At 42.1% G+C, this 24,599-nt stretch overlaps 1 protein-coding gene across 2 annotated transcripts in view; it reads right to left on the reverse strand.

Annotated features, from left to right (window-relative positions):
* The window catches only part of col4a4 (collagen, type IV, alpha 4), a 92,148-nt gene that overhangs the window by 23,243 nt on the left and 44,306 nt on the right, over nucleotides 1–24,599 (reverse strand). The window contains exons 14-33 of one of the 2 annotated variants that reach the window (XM_080428475.1): nucleotides 24,523–24,567; nucleotides 24,260–24,322; nucleotides 23,768–23,812; nucleotides 23,182–23,235; nucleotides 21,316–21,376; nucleotides 20,328–20,363; nucleotides 19,202–19,306; nucleotides 17,918–18,073; nucleotides 17,543–17,632; nucleotides 17,210–17,367; nucleotides 16,030–16,102; nucleotides 14,758–14,864; nucleotides 13,959–14,142; nucleotides 13,467–13,535; nucleotides 12,793–12,900; nucleotides 11,635–11,703; nucleotides 8,451–8,600; nucleotides 5,387–5,548; nucleotides 4,860–5,027; nucleotides 583–726 (exon numbers count right to left, since the gene is read on the reverse strand). In XM_080428475.1, coding sequence (XP_080284601.1) covers nucleotides 583–726; nucleotides 4,860–5,027; nucleotides 5,387–5,548; nucleotides 8,451–8,600; nucleotides 11,635–11,703; nucleotides 12,793–12,900; nucleotides 13,467–13,535; nucleotides 13,959–14,142; nucleotides 14,758–14,864; nucleotides 16,030–16,102; nucleotides 17,210–17,367; nucleotides 17,543–17,632; nucleotides 17,918–18,073; nucleotides 19,202–19,306; nucleotides 20,328–20,363; nucleotides 21,316–21,376; nucleotides 23,182–23,235; nucleotides 23,768–23,812; nucleotides 24,260–24,322; nucleotides 24,523–24,567 — 2,047 coding nt within the window. The remainder of the gene's footprint in view (nucleotides 1–582; nucleotides 727–4,859; nucleotides 5,028–5,386; nucleotides 5,549–8,450; nucleotides 8,601–11,634; nucleotides 11,704–12,792; nucleotides 12,901–13,466; nucleotides 13,536–13,958; nucleotides 14,143–14,757; nucleotides 14,865–16,029; nucleotides 16,103–17,209; nucleotides 17,368–17,542; nucleotides 17,633–17,917; nucleotides 18,074–19,201; nucleotides 19,307–20,327; nucleotides 20,364–21,315; nucleotides 21,377–23,181; nucleotides 23,236–23,767; nucleotides 23,813–24,259; nucleotides 24,323–24,522; nucleotides 24,568–24,599) is intronic. The other variant, XM_080428476.1, reaches the window with a different exon arrangement.

Consider the following 24,599-nt stretch of genomic DNA (forward strand, 5'->3'; position numbering starts at 1 on the left):
TGGTATTGGTATTACATTAGTATTGGTGAACACACACGTCTTACTAGAAGCTAATACCCTAGTATTAGTAGTACTACACTGGTATTGGTACGTCTACACTGGTATTGGTATTCCTAGAGTAGTATTGGTCCTTACAAGTATTGCTACAAGGTTGTACTACAATGGTACACTAGTCACTAGTGCAGAATGCAGATACAACACTGGTATTGGTACTGTACAGTAGTACTACATTATGCCTGTATATGACAGATCTGTATTTCTTTGCCTTATATTGAAGTGTTGTGTATCTTATTTTGTTAGTGTTTTCTTGTGTTTCTGATATTTTATTTTGTAGTATTGTTGAGTGTTTCCTGTCTGCCCTTGTCGTTGTTGCCTGTTCTCTCTTATCCACCCTGTGTTAATAATTATGGTTAATTGAATCTTGTTCACCTGTTTGAGTTGCACCTGTGTCTAGTTAGTTCTCTGTGTATCTATACACATTTGTTTCAGTGAGTGTTTGTCAGAACCTCTGTTTGCAGAGTTAATATGACTTATGCTAGAACTAGTGCTATACCAGTATTACAGTCATATCGAGCTCTGTACCTTTCTGTCCTTTGGATCCGTCTTCGCCAAGTAGTCCTGGTCGGCCATCAAACCCATTCTCCCCCTTCCTCCCTGTGAAGCCATTCCTCCCGCTGGCCCCTCGTTCTCCTGGACACCCTGCTCTGCCTTTGGCCCCTATCAAACCTACACACATGGATAATCATGTGAAAAAGAACACAGCACACTACTGTAGATGTTGGCACATTTCATTTTCTCATTTCATATGAAAGTAGAGGATTAGAGCCACCAAACTAGGCATCACTTGCATAGATGTATAAAGAGTGTGTTTTCTTCAGAAAATGGAGGGTCTGATGATCAGGCTTCAAAGTTTTGACAAGGATGTTCACCCTTTCTCAGCTCAAAATACATCTTTGAAAAAATAATCTATGGTTTGAATTCTTACGTTTACTGTAGTTAATACAAACTAGGACGCAGGCCCGGCGCCAGGATGAAATGACTGAGGGTGCAGTTGAAAATTGTGAGAGACCCGTGCGCGCGCGAAGCGCATTGTGTCTGTTTTTGGGCGTTTTTATAATTTATTTCGGTTTTAGGGTTAGGGTTGCGCTTACGTTATTTAATTCATATTTTTGCCTGATTTTACCGATTTTTTATCCAAAGATTTATTATAAAAAAATGATTTTCTTTTCTTTTTTTTTTTTTCCCAAAATAAACTGAGGGGGCACAATTTGAAACTGAGGGTGCTCTGCACCCCCGTGGCGCCGGGCCTGCTAGGACGTCCTTGGACGCCATGCAAATTATTTTTATTGTAATTTAATAAATGAACAACAATCCATTTTCAACTAATGAACATGAGCATTGCTAACTCATGTGAGAATTAGCAATGCTCACTGTTGCAAGTTGGTCAGAATCAGAAACTTTATTTTCACATCACACAATTACAGGTGTAAAAGAGTGGGTGAAATCTTTTTGGTGCAAATTCTTAACTTTGCAGTAACAGGAAGAGTTAAAAGGGAAGAGAGAATAGAGAAGAAAGAAATATATAACAACAAAAATAACAGAAAGGCACAGTCAAATAAAATATACAAAAGTCCAGTATACATATCGTCAGTGTCCAGGACGAACCAGCTAACTCCATTTTTTTTTTTTTTTTTTTTTTATCCCGCGATTTTTGTAACCCATTTTTTTCACCGGTGCCAATTTCCTAAGTGATCCTGGGCGCTACACCAGCGCTACACCAGTCCCCCACAGCCTAGGGAGGCCAGGGCCGAGCTCATGCTTCCTTCAATGCATGAGAGCCAACTGACCTTCTTGTCACCTGACAGGGGGGAGTTTCCCTGGTAGGACGTAGCGCGTGGAAGGAACACGTTATTCCAACCAGTTCCCTTCCCCTCCATCAGGCGCCCCGGCTGTCATGGGGGAGGCAGTATAGCGACCAGGATTACTACATGTTTTTGTGAGGGTATTAACTACCCTAGGAGACACGGGGAGAACATGCAAACTCCACACAGAGTAGGCCCTTTCGCCAACCCCACCTAGGGTATGGGCGCTGATGACACGGAGGAGAAGACACGCCCCCAGCGCCCACAGCGTCCCCGGCGGGAATCGAACCCAGGACCTTCTAGCTGTGAGGCGACAGCGCTACCGACTGCGCCACCGTGCCCCTAGCTAACTCCATTTTCAGGCAGAGCGCGTTGCGCAGTGAGCGAGGAGGAGGATCACGTAAACAAACTCCCGTAGTCTGTTAAAACTACGCACTGTGTGTACCTGTTTATCAAACTTAGCACTGACGCTAATGTTATGAAAACAAGTAATTATATTTCTAAAATCTATGAAATGTTTAATGAGGAGAGCAATGTGACAAGAAGAAAGGAGTTCATAGCATTTTTGTCGCGCTGGTTCTACTGAAACTCTGACTCTTTGCAGAAGTTATTGTAATATTTAAAGTCCTGTTTATTATTGTAGGCCTATATAATAAGTGTCATGAAGCATCAGGGCATTAATTCACACGTTGTGATGCATTGTGAGCTTGGAGATCCATTGTTAGCTTTTGGGAATTTTTACCCTTCCCTCAGCAGCAGAGCTATTGTCAGCTGTTCGGACTCCTAACTCCACTTGAGATGGATTTCTGTTCGTCGGAAATTCCTAACTCCGCTTAAGTCTTAATTGCGCTGGATTTGGGTAAAGTGTTGATAATATAATGACACATGCAAGTATCTGACAATATATAAAGTCACTATACCAACTTTGATGAGGCAGTATTGCTTTGTTTTAAAAAATATAAGTTTTTGTTCATTTCCTGAAAAACGTATATTTAGTTTTTTCATTTCCTGAACAATGAGCGTTTTGGAGTTAGCAGGTTCGCGCTGGACAGCAGAGATATGGTTGATTAAAAAATTATGGATAGAAGACAGAATTTTTTTCTTGTGCAGGTGGAAAACATATCCAGCATATAAAAAAGCAGCATGTACGTTTATAAAGTCACTGTATCATGTGCATGGTTAAAGTGACATGGTTAACACATTCCATGCCAGAGTTTAATATCATAATGTACTCACCAGTGCCAGCGATTTATTGTTGTTTTTTAGTTTTTTTCACCTCACCACAGACCTCGCTAAATACCGTAAGATCGCGCGTTCAACTGTTTGTAGACACACAGGGTAGTTGTGTGAGTGGCCCAGAGAAGAAATTTTCAATCGCCGACATTCCATTTTGCAGTAGTCGCAGTTTCTTTTAAACAGCGTTCAGCGCGGAGAAAAACAACACCGAGATAATGGCGGATTAGCGGAAGCTTTAGAGCGGCGGCGGATGGGAACGAAAATCTTCTATTGACATTAATTTCCGTTTCCGGTGTGCTACAATGAAATGTGTCACTGCGAGGGAGGCCTACAATGAAATGTGTCACTGCGAGAGAGGCCTACAATTAAATGTGTCACTGCGAGAGAGGCCTACAATGAAATGTGTCACTGCGAGAGAGGCCTACAATGAAATGAGTCATTGTGAAAAAGAAAAAAAAAGACCACTTCGTGTAGATCTACGCGACTGGCACGGTGCGCTGTTATTTAGGTTCGCAGAGAGAGAAAGAGAGAGAGAGTGTATGCGTGACGGTAAGGCTGGTGACTGGAGTGTTAAGTTAGCAGTAGCTGTTAAAGTATGAGTGCTTCATACAGTTCAGTCTTGACTCCTCACTACCCAATCCCGTTTATGCCACCTACTGAGTGATGTCAAGAGGTTAGCTTGTATTGTTTGTGTTCTGCAAGTCTCTAGGCCTGGCGCACCTCCACTGGTGACCACAAGGGACTGTGCACGACAGGAGCATCTTCTCTGACCGCATAAGAAGTTGTTAGCTGCAGGGTCATCAGCTGGGATCCACTGTTCATGGAGGTTTCGCCCCTTATTATTCCAGAATATGATGGTGGTGCAGTGAACAGGGATATCTCCCTGACACCCTCTGCAGCTAAAACATTCAGCAGTTTTTTGCTCTCCAATCCTTGCCCCGTCTTCTTAACCAGCGCCAAAAGCTTGCCTTCTCTCTAGTTCCTTGGTGGCCTTGTGCAGTCTGGCTCCCTGTAGCCCTGGGTCTTTGGGCCGACACAGCATTGAGCCTTCCGAACCCTCTGGCTCCCACCCCCACTGGGTAAAGCCTCACTCTCCATCCTCCTTCTCTGCCCTCTGCAACCGGGTCTGTGTAATTTTCTTTCTTCCTTTCCTCCTGGCACTGTCAGTGAGCCCCTGAGGTTAGGAGTGTAGGTGCTGGTCTCCTGTAGCTGTTCGCTGCAGATTCCCCCTGCCTGAGAGAGTGGATCCTCTGTGGAACTCTGGACTCTTATTGTTTGTGTTTGTGACCGCTTTCTGAGCACTTGGTCACGTCGCCATCTGAACGACCCTGTGTCAGAGCTGTTTTACAACCTGACAGAACATACTGGAGCGAGGCATTGATGGTCCCGCCGACGTCGCAGGTTTACTTCATCCCCGACCATTGATGGAGGTTTCTAGGGCTGGGTAGGGTGTCGTAGGTTGAGTTGATGAGAAAGCTGAGTCGAGCCTGTGGTATTATCCAGAACTCTGCCCAGTTGATCGCTCGACTGCAAAATTACCAATGACTTCGGCCCTGGAGAGGAATATAAAGTCTCCCCTGTGTTTCCTGACCACGGTATGGATGCTGAAGCAGGAAAGGTTAACAATATTGTTTCTTTCTTGGCTTTTAAAATAAATCTCTGCCTGTGATTCTACATTTACTTGCTGCGCTGGTTCACATACTGTATTAATATAACTCATTATAGTATTACCACCATTACTACTCCTGCTGTGTATTTTACCTTTCTGTCCATTGGGCCCTGGCTCTCCGTCCTTTCCAGCGGAGCCTGGGATTCCTGGTTGTCCCGTGTATCCAGAGAACCCTGGTGTACCTGGTTTCCCATTTGGACCTGGGGGTCCAACACCAGGATACCCATCTTCCCCCTTGGCTCCGTTCTCCCCCCAAAAACCTAGACAATAAAATACAACACATTACACTACTATAATTCTACTAATTCCACTGTAATAAATCAATAATATTGTACAACTAATACTGTAAACTGAGACAAACAGCAACAACTTTCTGCACGTCGGTTCTGGACAACCTCCCTGCACATCACTCGGCGACATGCACGCTAAGTATGAAGTTGATCGGTCCGGCGGTTCTCGAGATATGTGGGGGATAAACTGTGGTCAAGGGGATTGAGGCGGTAGGAAGATATTTTTCATAATGCCTTTTCATTACCTATGTGTAATGGAGTTTAATTGGTGGGGTTTGACACACTGTTGAGATCTGAACGCCAAACATTTTCCACATAGCCACATTTACCTGGAGGTCCTATGTGTCCTTTCACTCCTTGTGTCCCTCGAGGGCCAGTCTCTCCTGCATCACACAGATTTGCTTTGAGGCCAGGGGGTCCTTCTTTGCCTGGTGGACCGTCCACTCCTCTCTCTCCTCTGAGTCCCAGGGCTCCTGGGGTTCCTAAGGGTCCTGATGGAAGACGGAGAGTTTAATGTAGTAAGAATCTAAAGTTTACAATTTTTAACACTTTACGTTATTGGAGAAAGTGCTCAACTTCAAGATTCAAGGTGAATTCCTTTGTTACATATTGTGTACGAGTACAGAAGAGTAAAATGATTTTGTTCTGGTTTCCTCAGGCATTGTAGCAGCAGTCATCATTAGAAAAGTGCACTCCTCAGAGTGCAAATCTCCGCCATGTCTGGCTGCCTACCCAGGGCTGTGTCAGTTTTTTGGGGTACAGCCATCAGGACATGAGCAAGCTGTGGGGGCAATTTGTATGACAGACAACTGTTCGCAACAGACAACAGACAACGGTTCGCGTTTGGTCACCCACCATATTCTGTATGCACTTGGAGGTCGCATTTTTCTTCTAATAATAGGAATGATACTTGACACATTTTCATTTAGATTTTTTTCAGTGTTGTTTATGTTTCAGCTCACCTCTTTTGTCTTCTTCAAATCCATAATTCTGCCATATTGCTGCAGTTAAAAATGTCTTTGACACTATGGCAGTAGTCTCATAGCCTGGCAGGGCCAGACTAATATCACTGCGTAGATATTAGTCTGGAATCTCTGTGTGGAACCTGCATTTCCGAGGGGCAAATAAAAAAAAATGCCCCTGGTGATAAACCCGCCCCATATTTGCATACTGGGCCCTTATTGGTCCCTCACAACGTCGGAGGGAGAGAAATCCTAAATTTCTATTGAGAGGGGCCAGACCCAATCTGCCGAGGGCAATTTATTTTGCAATGGCAGATTCGTCTGGAACCAGGCTAGTAGTCTCACGTAATTTCCGAATGCCGAATGCCTCCGAAGCATTTGAAAATTGTCTGGCTCGAGAGACTGACTCTATAGTGACTAGATTCAATAGGTCACCATTTTTGGTGTCACTGCCGTCCGTGTCTGAGTTCACTGAGTCTTCTCTCTCTCATGTGAGCTACCATAGATGAAAGTTGAGAGTTGCCATTTTGTGCACACGAAAGATTATACATCACATACAGCAAATAAAGTAACACAAAAGTAACTAGTAAAGTAACTAGTTACTTTTATAATACAGTAACTATTGTAGTAACTACGTAACTTTTTGGAGCAGTAATTAGTAACTAACTTACTATTTTGAAGTAACTTGCCCCAACACTGGTCGTCTCAGCCTAGCATAGCAATTGTTAGAGTAGGCATAGATAGACAACCACATAGCGATAGCCGTCCCTGACATAACACACACGTATAAACAGTGTAAACTGAATCCCTAGACTCTGCATTCCTTTTTTCTTCACACACCTGTGCTTTGATAATAGTTTTCTGAGCCAACACGCTGAAGTGATTACTGCCACACCTATTGATCTAAACACATTCTATCATACAATGTATGGTCTTTCGAGCCGGACTGAAGGAACCACTTCAGCCCAATAATGTTCAGGAGAGGATGAGAGAGATCTAGAACGTGATGTGGAACATCCAAGGCAGTGCAATCACCTGCATGAGGTTAGTTACCGTACCAGGCACTGCATGTCTGTTCACGAGCAGGCTAGACAAGATATCTCCACCGATGTTCTATTATGTATTCAGAGGAAATTGACCAGTAATGACCAGAAGTGCAACGCATTGCAAACGCTAATATTGTTTCACAACAAGTAATGTCACGGCAGAAAAGCCAGGAGGATGAGACTTAACCCACATGACAGCTGACGTTGCTATAGTAAGTGGTCGGTGATTTCACATAATTGAAAAAAAAAACTGTCATTGGCATTTGTTTATCTTCAAGGCGCTTCTTTAGAAAATGCTATCGCGATGATATTATCCTACTCGATCAAAATTGGCTTGTTCTTGAGGTCCTGTGTATCTAGTCAGAGTTTTGCAAGACCACCTTTTCATTTGCTGCTCCACATTCCTGGAACTGACTTCAAAGCACTAAAAAGGTTAGCCGCACCAGTGCAACCAACTTAACGGCAGACCAATTAAGAAGTTAGTCCGGAGCCCTGAGTGTGTAATTGCACCTCCTGAAAGCTGAGAATATTGAATTTCCATTTTTGCTAAGCAGCAAGCTAGATAAGCTTTCTTTGACTAATGTGATTTACGTAGGATTTATTTACGCGACTGCAAATGCGAAACAGAAGAGAGGGGGACATACGCTTTACAATGTTCAAATTGTCAGCGCTTCCATTGTCTCGAGAGACTTATATGTGTCTGTTTTGTTTGATTTATACTTTGATTCGTTACTTTGTACTGACATTTCTATTATCTGTTGTATTAATGTATTATTGTGCACTGGAAATTATGGTCTTCCTCAATGGGCTCCCAGTTTAAATTATATGAAATAAAATAAAATAAAATAGCTATACAATATACAGGTATATACTAGGGGTGGGACGATATATCGATATCGCGATATATCGCGATACTTTCTCCCGCGATAACTAATCGATATACTGCCGAGAAATATCGATATAGTTTGTGATACGTTGTTTTTCCTACTCTGTATTTGTGTAATGATGATTTTGAACTGTTTGGTGCTATTTTATGTGTTTATGAATTGAATACAAGGACTATCGTGATATATCGTTGGTGAAATTTCATGCAATATATCGTGATATCGCAATATATCGATATTTTCAGATATCGTGATACATCGTTGGTGAAATTTCTTGCAATATATATTGAATATTGTGATATCGCAATATATCGAATATCGTCGAATATCGTGATATATATTGTTATCGTGGGCCTAATATCATGATATATATCGTATCGTGAGGAACCCATATCGTCCCACCCCTAGTATATACCTACATGTATGGGTTAATACCTAATATCAACCTTTTAACATGATCATGTTTATAGGTTTTGTTTATTTGCTGACCGTGTTATTTACCTGTTAATCCTGCAGGACCAGGTGGTCCAGGGACTCCTTTAGGACCCTGGTAGCCTGGGGGCCCTGTGAAGCCAAGGGGGCCAGGGGCCCCAAACACAGAGTCCCCAAGGGGACCCTTCAGCCCTGGGGGGCCCTGAAGACCAGGAGAACCTAGAGGACACAGTTAACAAGAGTCAACAATTTAGAGGAGAAAATAGGACAGCTGAGAAAACAGAGGTTTATACCACCAAAGAAAATAACATTTTTGTGGGTGTTTTGCTTTTAGTCTGTCTTGTTTAATTGTATTGTAATTTCTGTGTTTAGATGCCTTAGTTAACACAGTCCACTGAACTGTCACTGTAAAGCCTGAGTTATACTTGGTTGCAAATCATGTCAAGCAAATAGCGGGTCTACAACACATCATGTTATGAGCTTGTAGATCAGCTATTTTTGTTGCGCAACACTGGTGTGCAACTAAGTTCAAATCAGGGATAAGTGGCCTCAACGCTAAAATAACTCACCATGTCAAACATGGAGGAAAGTCAGCATTAAAACTCATTTGCTGTGGAGGATTTGGTACAATCCTGTAGATTTGGTCAAATTCTTGGCTGAGGAGACACTGGAGTTTATCCAGGCGCAAAGGAATCAAAACAGTGACTGATGACGGTTCACACAATGGCTGTGTAGGAACCCGTAATACGGTGGCGAGTTGGGCAACATCTGACCATGTGTCTTATCACATCGCATGTTGACAAAACATTATTTATAATTCCAAGCCAATCGGTATGCAACTTGAACAGTGCGGAGCGGACATCGCACTGATTGGCACAGGTATTTGTTTGGCTATCGCCTCGCTTAGGCGTGCCTCACAGTCAAGTTCTGACGGCATGCCTGCCTTATTTAGATGTTTTTAATGATCAACTTATTACGATTGGAAGTGAGAACATGCGTCCGCATTATGTGATATGTAATGTGAGACTGATTATATGACGCGGGACTACCGGGAACGTGTTGACACTGGAGGCTATAACAAATATTGCCCAACTCGTCAACATATTACGACCTGGGAGTGAGATTGTGTAGGCAAAATGTGCCATGTTCTGAACCAACTCTATCCCCACACTAGCTGTGTTGATAAAATGCAAGATTCTCTTAACTCTTTCATTGCCATGGATATCTCTGCTAGATCTCCATTCCTCCTGCTTTACGGCAAAACAAGCCTCATTGAAACGGCCATAGCTCTTGAGCGGAGGATCGCGAGCAGACTATATATTTTTTCCTCTACTACGACAACCCTGTGCGTGTAATGAGCTGATCTCCGTGAGGACACGGATAATATTCCATGATTTTTCAAAGGTACAGTAAAATCGCTGTTTTTGCTGGCAGCAGTGGTTCACTATAACACTATTGCTCTGGCAGTCAAAGAGTTAATAAATAAGAGTATGGGTATATGACAAATCACCCAGGTATTCAACAAGGTGATCTAGACTTAGTTTTTTGAAAGGAGCATATTGGCTGACTGTATTGTCTTTGGTACTCTATTAATTAGGATCATATGTTGCTTCCTTTTTTTCCTAAAGAGTCCATTGTAGTAGGCAGGAGCAGCATTACAAACTGCTTGAGTGCATGCTGCCTTACTGACGTGACTTGGGGAAATCAGGAACCTGTAGATTGTATTGCGATGGCTAGTGGCTGAATGTTTACACCTTTAATCCACAAGGGGCTTCAATAATTTGGGGAAGGCGCTGCAAAGCAGAAAGCCCACAGCACTCCAGATTGACAACGCTGAGGAAGACTTGTTAGGTTGAAACGCATCCGTTGCTCTGTCCGTGGAGAGGTAAATAAAACTATGTGAAAAGGACATTTAAGCCCCCTTTCCACTGCAGCTTAAGCACCACACCACACCACACTACACCACACCACACCACACACCGCATCAAAATATCTTCCGTTTCCATTACACAAAAGTACCCCCTCTCAAATCCACAGGTATGAGTAGCAGACTCCGGCCATTGACACTCATTTGTAATGTAAACATAGATGGAGGTCACTGCTTTTTGTCTAACAATGTAATGTAAATGAGTGGCCAACTGTCCTGTATACAAATGCAAATCACCTGTGCACGTGCGGGTGAACCATTTGGTTCGGTAGGAACCAAATGGATCCTTATAACTGTGATTATAATACAATATAAATTATAATGTATTACAACTATGCTAATTATAATACACTATAATGGATTATAACTGATTATAATACAATATAAATTATTATAATTTATTACAACTATGATAATTATAACACACTATAATAGATTACAACTGTGATCATAATACACTATAAAGTAATATAATTTTTTACAACTATGATAATTATAACACACTATAATAGATTACAACTGTGATCATAATACACTATAAGGTAGTATAATGTTTTACAACTATGATAATCATAATACACTATAATAGATTATAACTGTGATTATACTTACACACACTATAAATTATTATAATGTTTTACAACTATGATAATTATAACACTTCAGACGCGCCTTCTGCTGGAGACTTGGCTCAGATCTGAACCCATTTGATTTGGCGTTAGGAACCCATTGCGACCGCATGCCCTTGCTGACGTCAACCCCAGCTAGCCTGGGCAGCATTCCTTTTCGGGTATATGATCCGGTCAGGAGCGGAAGTAGTCCTACATGTACGTCACCAGGCGCGTCATCTGCGTCATCAGCGACCGGATCGCGACAAACCGGAAAGACGTCTCACCCCAAAATAGGTCCGTCCTATAAAATCCTTGATGCGGCGGCGTAGTTTAGCTTATTTTTTTAATATAAATGTGAGTGTACTTTCCGGAGACTATTTAGCGTCTGTATTATCCGTATTATCCCACGGGGAAATTCTATTCCATTTAAATAGGGATTGGAGAACCAAAACAAAGCGGCACCGCAAAACCGGATCGCGACAATCCGGAAAGAGGATTATTATTATTTATTTTTTTTCAGTAGGCGTGGCCTAGACCGGATCATATGGGTCTTTAGTAACGCAGACCAGGCTTTCCTCCGAGGTGGAAAGACTGGTGACGCGAGGTTAACCCCAGCAAGGTTCAAGCCCACGACCATCCGCTTGAAAGGCGTGTGCTCTAACCGCTACACTGGGGCGGCCTTATCAATATGCTATTATTACTATATTAATAGTACCTGGAGGTCCATCAAAGCTGTCGCCCTCTGGTCCATCTTTACCTGAATCACCTCGACTGCCAACAGCACCTAGAGTCACACACACACACACACACACACACACACACACACACACACACACACACACACACACACACACACACACACACACACACACACACACACACACACACACACACACACACACACACACACACACAATGAATTGAGGGCAAATATGTACGTATAAATATATATACAAATAAATAACGCGTTGCCGCCACGTTGCGTCAACTAATTTCAACGCACAACACGTCATGCATAAATTAGACTTAAAGCTCTTTTTTTTGGAAGAAAAAGAATGACCCTGTTAATGTTGACTTGCCTTTGCCTTCCCAACTTCCGTAACAATGTGGCTACTAGTAGCCGTTACGGCTGCAAGCGTCTGTGTCACTCTGTTCGTTGCTGGCTGCTAAAATGGAGTAGGAACAAGTAGCATGCTCCCTATTTGCTGCTTCCTCGGACACTTATATCTATGGAAACCCTCTCGTTCCCCTCTAACCCCGTCTAACTAGATACTCAAGTGACGATGTTCTTTGAACTCAGTTGCAAAGGTAAACAGACTTGGGGGATAAGGCAAGTTAAGATTGTGAACTAAGTTAATGTTTGCCAAATGTTATTTATTATTTGCAAGCTAACAAATATTAACATCAGTCATAAAGGTTGAGCAGGTAGGCAAGAATTGTGAATTAGAACTGATAAAATTGATTGATTTTTGTATTTAATTTCGAATGGATTTTTGAAAATCGAGAATCATTTTGAATCAAATCGACAGCCTATCGTGGGATAGCAGAAGATTCATACACCCCTAATTGACACTAATTGAACAGTTTTTTTTTTTTACCACACTATTTTTTTAAATCACACTATGAGACACATGGACAGACACACACACACACACACACACACACACACACACACACACACACACACACACACACACACACACACACACACACACACACACACACACACACACACACACACACACACACACACACACACACACACACACACACACACACACACACACACACACACACACACACACACACACACACACACACACACACACACACACACACACACACGACATAGAACACATGTTCGAGGTGGTACCCATGAGTCCTGAGGGTCCGGACAGACCATTGTCTCCTCTCTGTCCCTTCACTCCATCAGGCCCAGTGCGGCCTGTGAAACCTTGTGGACCTAGTTCCCCCTGGAGACCTGCAGAAAGACAGACACACAGACAGACAGACAGATGGACAGGACATTATTAAACATAGGCTACCTACTCCATGTTCATACACGATACTACCTCTACAGCAGGTAGAAACAGCTATGGGTAGGAGCAACATATTAAAAGTAATGATAAAGAAGTTACAAATGACGATGCAGAATCCTTTCTCAAGACTGTTGTGTGAATGCAGTATTTGAACTTGGCTTGTGTCAACCTACTGTACTACAGTGCATGGCCACTACCTGCTGTGTGTGTGTGTGTGTGTGTGTGTGTGTGTGTGTGTGTGTGTGTGTGTGTGTGTGTGTGTGTGTGTGTGTGTGTGTGTGTGTGTGTGTGTGTGTGTGTGTGTGTGTGTGTGTGTGTGTGTGTGTGTGTGTGTGTGTGTGTGTGTGTGTGTGTGTGTGTGTGTGTGTGTGTGTGTGTGTGTGTGTGTGTGTGTGTGTGTGGTGTGTGGCGTACGTGCGTGCGTGTGTGTCTACCATTCAGTCTGTCGCCAATTCAACGCTAACTTACAGGATAAGTCGCTGACACGAAGTGTTGCACTCATGTTTACCTGGCTCTCCAGCTTGTCCCTTTTCTCCAGGGGGTCCAGGGCTTCTGGGAGCACAAGGAAGTCTCTCCCCTGAAAAAATATTGCCGTTGTTTAATAGATAGCAGAGACCACAGGATCAGCTCAGCTCTCTTCTACTTTTATTCTTCGTCTCTATTATAATTCTGTCACTTTCACACTTACATTTATTTATCATCTCTTTGGTATGGTCTAGTATCTAATCCTTGCACGCCATTGGTTGACTGCAATAGCAATGATCTAGGATCGGATCCTTATTCTCCTCACTAATGGTTCACTGTAATGTAGCTGATCTAGGATCTGACCCTTGTACTTCTTACTATTGGTTCGTTGTGATGTCTCTGATCTAGGATTGTAACCTTGTACTCCTTACTATTGGTTGATTCTAATGTTGCTGGTCTGGAATCAGATCCTTGCACTCCTTACTATTGGTTCATTGCAATGTTGCTGATCTAACTGATGTAACTCCTGTTTTACCTTGAACTCCTTTAGGTCCTGTGTTGCCATTACGTCCATCGGGTCCTGGGTCTCCAGGGGCCCCTCTCTCTCCCACGGCTCCAACCAGGCCAGGGCCTGAGTCCCCCGTTTGTCCTGTTAAGCCTTTCAGTCCCTGGAACCCTGGATAACCTCTGTCTCCAGGAAATCCAGAGAAACTGTCACCCTGGCAATAACAACAAACAGTGAGAAACCAGAATAAAATGCCTGGAATATTGTGATATCATAAGATAATGGAAAATAATATGGCCTTTATTGATCCTTTGGGGGAAATTGGTTGACACAACAGTGGCAGCAAATCCAGGTACGGAAAAGTCCAGACAAGCAAGTATTAAACATCTAAATAAAAAATATAGCTGCAAGCAGCAATGAAGGGCCAGACACCCAAGGGCAGGGACTAGAAAACTAAACACAGGCTACAACTTGTGATGAAGAGCAAGTGGCTTATTTAGCCCCCCCACTGTTCATGAGTTATTCACCAAAATTTGAAAAAAGTATTACAGAGTGCTAAACTATGCAGTCAGTCTTAGAATCAAGTAACAAACATTTCTGTTATGTTTCATTGCATTAGTATAAAGCGGTCAAGAATTATACCTGGAATAGGAACATTCTTTTGATATTCTTTTTAATAGCACAGTCCCAAGTCCCACAATCTGAAATGTGTCTGAAATTGGACAGACGGTCTAGGAGGAGTTCGTTCCAGACATGTTTTCAAAAGATTCAAAAGGTAGTAAAGCGAATAGGACGTAAATTGACTGTGATCTGTGTGTGTCCATAATACCTCAGGGCCGATGTCCCCTGAGGACCCTGGTGTGCCATCTCCTCCTCTCCTCCCAGTAAAGCCAGGTCTACCTGGGGGCCCTAGCTGGCCTCGCTCACCTTTCTCACCTGGACACACACAAGCGCGTGTGCGCGCGCACACGCACACACACACACACACACACACACACACACACACACACACACACACACACAAAAAAATGTGTTTAGTGTGAACCGTGCAGTGATGATGTGACGACTATCTGATGACTTTGAAAGTCGTGCAGTGTGTAGGGGGCATTAGTCACACTCAAGAACACACATCCTCCGATGTTGGTGCTGAGCCAAACTGCAAGGGCAGTGAAACATAAAAAAAAGGGCTCGCAGGAGAGAGTGATGGAGAATTACAGACACCTGAAGTCTGCTGCAAGACCACATTTGATTAACACGAACATACTATATATGTACATTTATAAATGTGACAACATACCCCAAACACCTATGACACGTCACTACCTTCTCATGCCCAGTTCATAATATAGTGATGCTTGGGCAACATCTGACCGAAAGTCATATCCATGTCGATGAGGACAGAATCATAACAGATTCCAACCACATCGGTAGGCCTACGCAACTAAAACGTCACTGAGTCAGCAGAAGCAGGCACTTACTCGGCTGTGACCTCAATTGGGTGTGCCTCAAGTCTACTTCTGGCGATGCACATGCCTCGTTTTGGAGGTGTTTTCAATGTTTTTAATGGCAACATCACCTTGCTCTCTTTCACATCGTGAGTCACGTGACTCGGTCTACCTTAAACGTTGACACAAAAGAGATACCTTTCGTGTCCGAATCTGACGTTCGGTCATTGCTGTTGAGTGAGAAGGTGTATGTGTACAGCATGCTTAAAGCCCTACTGTGCTGTGTTATTTTTCACTGACATAGGCACCAGAAATGTTCTGGAAATTGATCTATTTATGTATTTTAGCGTTAATAAATACCATTCCTGGCGACGTGCGGTTGTGATCCAAAATATCCTTTAGCGCTAGGACCCTGCAAGATTCATTCTTTCCCTATCAACAAACGCTGTAATGACACAGAGCTACCAGTACGTGTAGCCAAAATAAAACAACTGAAAACAATGTTACACAGTATGGCTTTAAAGTTGTAGAGGTAATACAAGTTTGTATTACTAGTTGTAGTAATAGTTATTAGTAATAGTCTTCAGTTTGCAGTAGTATTATAAAGTAGTAGTAGCTTTAGTAGTGTTTGAAACAAGTCCTTAAGGTCATCCCACCTTTGATATCCATGATGAAGAGGTCACCTTTCTGACCTGTTGGCCCTCTGATCCCTGGGAAACCTCTGAGACCCTAGAAATACAGAGACAGAGAAATCATACCTTGGCAACAATAAGATAAATAATAACTCCTAGCAAGCCTCATTTGGAATCCAGGCCCACCATATTTCTATGAAGTACAACACTCTTGTAGCTAGTTTTTAAGGCAGCATTCTGAACAAAGGTGAAGCCAAAGTGAGGGACAGATCGAAAGGTGAACTGTGTTGCTTCGTCTTTCAATATCCCTCTCTCATGCAATTTGGCTCAACTTTGTTACAGCTGATCTACAAGCTCATCGCATAGAGCTTGTAGATCACTATAAAATAAAAAATAAAAAAGTAAAAAGAACATTGCCCAAAATAGGGATGCCAGGGTTAATCTGGTCAAGGGTTTCATTTTTCATAGGAGAAAGCGCGACTGGTATCGATAGTGCAGAAAATTAGTGGCTGTCTAAAAAGGAATGAGCCATATTTAAAGTTGACATTTCAAGATTGAAGGAGATTTTAGGCTACAGGAGGAAGCAGCACTGCCAACTCGTCCACCTATTAACCCCTGCATCCCCGTGGTAATGAATGATGATCATTATATCGTATTATTATTCTGCTCCCGTAAATGATCGCACGCTTTAATTTCATCGCGTCAAACGGGTGACGCGTGGTCAAATCTGTCCCAACTCGTCACCTATTTGATACAATGGGAGTGAGAATGCGTTGGGACGGTAAATAACAGCTGACAATTCAGAGACAAGAAAAAACAACTTTGCAACACAGAGACAGGTAATAATACATAACATAAGTTCCTTTTTAACCACTTGAACCCCTGCATCCGTATTCTGGGGGGAACACTAGACGAAAATAGCTGTTGTTATTGTTGCTGAAGAGTTTTGGTGTAGATGGAAAAAACCAGTCCAAATACAGAGCCAACTCAATTCCAGTTTAATAGTCCAGAGGGTTTAAGTTTAAACCACGCTGATATAGAAGATCTTCTTCCTGCTACTTTCTCTTCTCTTTCTATCTCCTCTTCTTTCCACTTCCTTAAACTGTCCTCTTGCTACATTTTGTTCTTCTGATCCTTCTACGCCTTCTCCTCCTTTTGTTATATAATATATTGTTATTATCTTTATCACACCAGAAATACTGACCTCGAAGCCATGACCCCCAGCATCTCCAGGTAAACCGGTATCTCCTTGCTCTCCTGGCAACCCCGGTGTTCCTGATGACCCTGGAAAGCCCATCTCTCCGATGAGTCCACGAGGGCCAACCACCAGAGTGGGAGGACATGCACACTCCCCTGCACTGCCTACACACACACACACACACACACACACACACACACACACACACAGAATTCCATTTTCATATCAATGCACTCAGGTGAATGAAAGACTATTCACCTGACGTTGACATTAGAGATGAAGATGACCAAACATTGTAAGATATAATTTCCAGTAGTACCATTACTGACTGAGTGGTACCTTTATTTCCAGGGAAACCGCCGTATCCAGGTGGACCCAGTTCACCTGTATCTCCATCTTCACCTGGAGAACCTGGACGACAGAAAGCACCTGCAACACACACACACACACACACACACACACACACACACAGAAGAGAATGTAACTAGAAACTATTAGTCTATATATATATAGTGTGTGTGTGTGTGTGTGTGTGTGTGTGTGTGTGTGTGTGTGTGTGTGTGTGTGTGTGTGTGTGTGTGTGTGTGTGTGTGTGTGTGTGTGTGTGTGTGTGTGTGTGTGTGTGTGTGTGTGTGTGTGTGTGTGTGTGTGTGTGTGTGTGTGTGTGTGTGTGTGTGTGTGTGTGTGTGTGTGTGTGCGCGCGCGATGATATACCTAGGGTCCCCTGTCTTCCCTTCAGGCCTTTCGACCCCACAGGGCCTGGTTTCCCCGGCTCTCCAGGTGATGGACCATTTGCAAACACCTGACCTGGCCCTCCTTTTGTCCCCTTAGGACCTGGTTCACCTGGAGGTCCTACCGCACCCGGAGGACCTGAGAGAGGTTCCACAGTCACATGCATTTACAAAAAAACAGCTGTGGCAACATTGCAGGCAGTAATGAAAGCAAAATAGCTAAACAATACAACAAAATTGAATAAATAAAAGTAAAAAATATATATTGCACACGCTGTAAACTGTACAATCTATACATACATACTAGAGGTGTAACGATATAGTAACTGCATCGAAAAATCGATTACAATTTTCAACGATCTACTATATCGATATGCCAACAGAAAAATATCGTATCGTTTGACTTTGTATCGTATCGAATCGTTTTGCAATGCAAATAATCGTATCGAATCCTTTTGCAATGCAAATAATCAATTTTATGAATACCAAGTTCTTGTGCTTTGTATTTAGCAATTTTAAGAAGAAAACAGAGAAAGAGGGGTTTAATTACTTTTCCATTACATATCGCTACACTTGGTTTATTGATACATGTGTGTAATCTCTCTCTCTTTTATTTATTTTTTTAAGATATTTTTTGGGGCTTTTAATGCCTTTATTTGGACAGGACAGTAAACTGACAGGAAATGGGGAGAGAGATGGGGGGGAGACACACACGCAATGGGCATCAGCCTGGGTATATAGAAATAATGGGCATTTTACAGGTGAGCTCAAAAGTGCTCATGTACTGTACAATTCACCTAAAAGTCTAAACTGAAATCAGTATGAAAATATGAAAATAATGCATAAATATCGAGGGCCATCGCCTAACAAAACCAGAGGCAACTGCTATAGAATCCACCATGTCTGCTTCTTGGTCCAGTTCAGAAGTGTCACTGTCATTCCAGCTAGCAGTAGTTTCCCCTGTGTACTTGTATTTGTGCAGCTTATGAGCCACTTACATGGTAATGTCAACACAAGCATAAGCATAAAAAACAAACCTAGTAGCTCACTAAAGCACAACACACACACACACACACACACACACACACACACACACACACACACACACACACACACACACACACACACACACACACACACACACACACACACACACACACACACACACACACACACACACACACACACACACACACACACACACACACACACACACACACACACACAGAATACACACACGCAGAATACACACACAATAAGCACTGACCAACTATAGATACTCCAGGGGGACCTGGAGGTCCATGCATCCCCATCAACCCTATGTCTCCTGGTTCTCCTTGCACACCAGCAGGCCCTGGATCTCCAATATTACCTGGAACATAAAGACACAACGTGACACTTGTTCTGTTTCCAGGAGTTTGTTTCTAATGGTGACTTTCATTGTCTGCTTAAAAACACACTGGTGTTTAGGTTGCCTGGACACATGGTGCAGCCTCCAGCTAATGTCTGAGAAGTAGCCTGTGCACGTTTGTGTAGTACGTTATTAATCATGGGTGTTCAGTACATGATTGTAATTAAGCTTACACACCCTTACACAAGTACAAAGAATCAGTACAGTAGGGCTGAAGCACTCAATATCAATACCGATCTTGGTCTCGAATCCGTTATTGAGGCCACATTTTAATTGTCTTGGTCTTGTCTCGGTCTGAGCGGGATCATGCCGTTCACTGACTGCAGCCAGAGATACTAAATGCCTGACTGACTGTGTCATTTTGAGGAAGAAGAGCTATATCCAATCCAATCCACTTTATTCATATACAGGTAGCACAATTTACAACTTTTTCAGGTTTTCCAAAGTGCTGGAAAGTCCAGTGAGGGAAGAAACGAAGCATTTGCAACTGAACTGACTGAACAGATCTTTTCAGGAAGTGACCTAGTTTATTTCGTTCACCTTGTGTGCGTGTGTGTGTGTGTGTGTATATATATATATATATATACATATACATATATATATATACATGTATATACATATACATGTATATACATATATATATATATACATATATATATATATATATATATACACACACACACACACACACACACACACACACACACACGCACATATATATATATATATACACACGCTCATATATATATATATATATATATATATATATATATATATATATATATATATATAACTATATATATATATAGTAGCAGTGATGCTTTCCGTTGTAACAGTAGCATGTGTAGCAGGGGTGCAACAGTTAATCAAACTAATCTACTTAATCGATTATTTTAAAAAATCGATTAAGTTACAGCCCTGGCTACTTCACATGCAGAACACTGGCAGAATGACTGTAGTACATAGTACAGTATGTGCTCACCATTACAAGGTGGGCATCGGTGCCGGCAATGGTGGCCTGCATTCACATTATGATGACATCAGACACCACAAGTCACACAGAAACATGAGGATGATGATGACGATGATGATGACGATGATGACATCACCCCACGGTGGACACACAGTCATAACATCATCCCATGACGGACAAACAATGACATGACGTCATCATCGAATGACCGACACACAATGATGACATCATCCAGGACGGACACACAATGATGATGTCATTGAGGACGGACACACACAGTGATGATGTCATCCAGGATGGACCCACAATGATGACATCATGTGAAGGAGACAAACAGTGACGACAACAAACTAAGTAGACAGACAATAGCAGAGGTGGACAGTAACAAAGTACATTTAATTGAGTACTGTACTGTACTAAATATTTGAGTATCTGTGCTTTACTTGAGTTTTACTTTTAGTTGAGTAATATTTGACCAGGAGTATCTATACTTTGACTTAAGTACTGGGGTTGAGTACTTTGTCCACCACTGGACAACAGACAACAGAAGACAAACAAACCAATAAATAAACAGATAGTTTGAGTTGTTTGTTCGATTTCTCAGTAGGAAGAGAGGAGAGGAAGAGAGTAAAGGGTAAGAAATGGGAGGATAAGAAAAGAAAAGAGAAAGAGGGGATAAAAGAAGGGAGTGAGGAAGGTGAAGGAAGAAGAGTAGAGAAAAATACAAAATTGGAGAAGAGAGGAGAGGATAGGATGACGAAAGGGGAGGATAGGATAAGAAACGGGAGAAGAAAGGATACTGTATGAGCGGAGAAGGAGAGGAGAGGAGAGGACAAGAGAGGAGAAATACATTTAAAGAGCATAAAGAAGATATAGGGTAGGAGAAGAGAAGAGAAGGGAGAGCAGAAGAGAGGACAAGATCAAAGAGAGGACAAGAGCGAGGAACAAACTGAAGTGGAACAGATGACAGCAGAACTTTTCTTTCTTTCTTTCTTACCATTGCTGTCAACTTGTTCATACGCTGTGGCTCCTTTAGGGCCTCGCTCTCCCGTATCGCCCTGGGAAACAGACACAGACAAATCATTTTGTGTTGTAAAGAACAGTCTGAGACACATTTAAGTGTATAACAGGTGCACCAATGTGTTTCCATAAAATTTCAGCCTTTTTTGTCCCCTATGAGTGACATTTCTGCATACAGTGAAGCTTAAAGGGTGCAGCTTAACTGTCGAACCTGTGACACATGGGGCCCTCAACCAGCACTGGGCTGGGCACCAATTGGCACCAAAAATGTAATAATAAAAAAAGACTGGACTATTGCAAGTAACAGCGAGAACAGTGAAACAATGCCCGAACTACTACTCCTTTAATGAAGCAACAGAACAACCAAACATTTTCAAGGGACACAATAGTACTGTAGTAGTAGTAGTAGTAGTAGTAGTAGTAGTAGCAGTAGCAGTAGCAGTAGCAGTAGCAATAGCATAGCAGTACGGCAAGGCAAGGCAAGGCAGTTTTATTTGTATAGCACATCTCAACAACAAGGCAATTCAATGTGCTTTACACAGAACATCAAGCAAGTAGCAAGCAGTAGTGGTGGTACAGTAGTAGTAGTAGTAGTAATGTGTTGAAATTCTTCACTGGGAATAACCCCTTGAGATGAACCATCTCGTTTTAAAGGGGGTCCACAATTACAGAATACATAATAATACATATATTTAGAAGAAAGCAAAAAAAAATCAAACAACATCAACCAAGGGGGGGAAACAAAACATACAACAATAACACAACAATACACAGAGCACATATATGAATCATTGCGTCATATAGATCTGTTATACTGATAATTAGTGAAAACATGAACAGGTAATTTCAAGGTGAGAATTAAACAATTGAAGAGATGTTATTGACCGAATATGAACAGGTAGATTGTTCCAGTCAGAAGGAGCTTTAAACCTAAAGGATTTTTTGGAAACTGAATTAGATACTGTTGGAACTTCAAAGAAAGTGTGGGAGAATTAAGGGTTAAACAGCACAGACAATCTCCCCGGCCTTAAAGGATATGAAGGCTGAGATTGAAACAGTGTGATTGGAACACAGGTGTTCCAATCACCAAAACATTCCATGATAGCGTAGGCCCAGAGTTAGAAACAAAGGCCCGGTAGGGGCAGCCAAAGAGCACCGTGGCCTAGTAACCCCTGCCATAGAGAAACAGTGAGAAGACAGAACAATGGTGAAAGAGTATTGAATTAACAATAAGGTAAGGGTCACCTCGACATGATTAAAGGGAAAGAGTTTGGCAAGCACATGTTGTGTTGGCAAGCATATGTTGTGTTCTCCTCTGTGTACGTGAGAACACAACAATCGTTGGCAATAATAACTAAGGAAGGAGGAGATAGGGAGATTCCCCGTCCGAGCAAGGGGCACTGAAATGATATATAAGGGCCACGCAGAGGAGAGAGGAGAGAGAGATTTGGGACCACATGATAGCTGCTTATGCTACCTGCTAACCTTCTGAGACTGTAACTTCTCTTCTGAATAAACCTTTGTATGATGTAACCTTCACGACTGGACGTACGTTCTTATGCCTACCCACCCGAAGTGATGATCAAGGACCTCTAGCGCCCACAAAAGCCTGTGCACAATATCTCAGTTGATGTTTAGAAGTGAAATGATCCATATACTGTTTGAGATACTGTGGATAATTAAAATAAATACATTTAAAAATGAACTGTAACCAGTGCTACTGTTGTCTTACTGTGGGAGATAAGTTAAGTTAAGTTAAGTAGTGGTAGTAGCAGGAGTAGCAGGAGTAGTAGTAGTAGTAGTAGTAGTAGTAGTAAACAGTCCTAGTATTCCTAGTTCTAACCTTTGGTCCATCAGTTCCTATCAGACCTGGAAGCCCTGGACTGCCCAGCATTCCCTGTGAACACAGACAACAGTTCATAGATTATTGTGCTGCCCTCTACTGGTTGATCAATGTCAGTGACAAACTGCTTTTTATACACTGGTAGAGAGGATAGAGGAGTAGAGAGGAGGAGTAGAGGTAGAAAGGACTAGAGAGGAGTAGGCCTGTCAACATTATTACATAATATTACAGCCTTGATCGCAAATATTTTGAGATTATCGCAATTATTTGCGATAATAATCCTTTCCATGTTGAAAAATGTTCATACATTATCTGCCATGTGCAACATTTATTTACAAAGCCTAAAAGCCAAACAGAAATGCAATTTTTTATTTATATGTCCCAATGTTCAAAGCCCAAAATACTATTAAATCACAATTATTTGTGTGACAATTAATCGTCAAGTAATACAATGTCATGATCGTGACAGCCCTAGAGAGGAGTAGAAATGAAGAGGAGTAGAGAGGGAGTAAGATTATCTGTAATTGTTGCCTGGCAACAGTTAGCATCAACTGTAATCATGGCTTGCTTCCTGTCTGAGACACACCTTAAATCCTGGTAACCCTTTGAGACCGGGGTTTCCAGGGTAACCCTGAAAAACAAGACAGATGGTTCTCTCTGAATATTGTCATGCAAGCAAGTGTGTGTGTGTGTGTGTGTGTGTGTGTGTGTGTGTGTGTGTGTGTGTGTGTGTGTGTGTGTGTGTGTGTGTGTGTGTGTGTGTGTGTGTGTGTGGTGCTGCACAATGAACCACAAAATAAACAATAAAACAAGTTACAAGGGTAATAAAATATGAAAATGAACAAAGTAAAACGTTATAAAACAAAGTGCTTACGAAACAAATGTGTTTTTAACAGACTCTTAAAACAGTCATCTGACTCAGCGTCTTTTATATTCAAAGGTAGAGCGTTCCAAAGAGTGGGACCACTGCAAAGGCCCACTCATCCCTAGTTTTAAGTTTGTACAAATGATCTTCATCAAATGAACCTGGAAGTGTGTGTAACTGTGTATGTGTAGTGTGTACATGTTATTGTCTTACCCTCAGACCAGGAAATCCTGGGATTCCTGTCTCTCCTTTGATGCCTGGTAATGCAGTGAAACCCTTGAAACACACACACACACACACACACACACACACACACACACACACACACACACACACACACACACACACACACACACACACACACACACACACTCCTTACTATTGGTTGATTGAAAATGTAATAGATAGATAGACAGATAGATAGACAGATAGATAGATAGATAGATAGATAGATAGATAGATAGATGATTAATTACATTTAGTCCGTTGGTTCCACACAGGCCCTTCTCTCCTTTAATCCCCTAGAATACAGATCACAGTTAGAATGATGTAG

This window comes from Gymnoscopelus braueri (genome assembly GCF_963280865.1).
Source record: "Gymnoscopelus braueri genome assembly, chromosome: 5".
NCBI classification, from domain to species: domain Eukaryota; kingdom Metazoa; phylum Chordata; class Actinopteri; order Myctophiformes; family Myctophidae; genus Gymnoscopelus; species Gymnoscopelus braueri.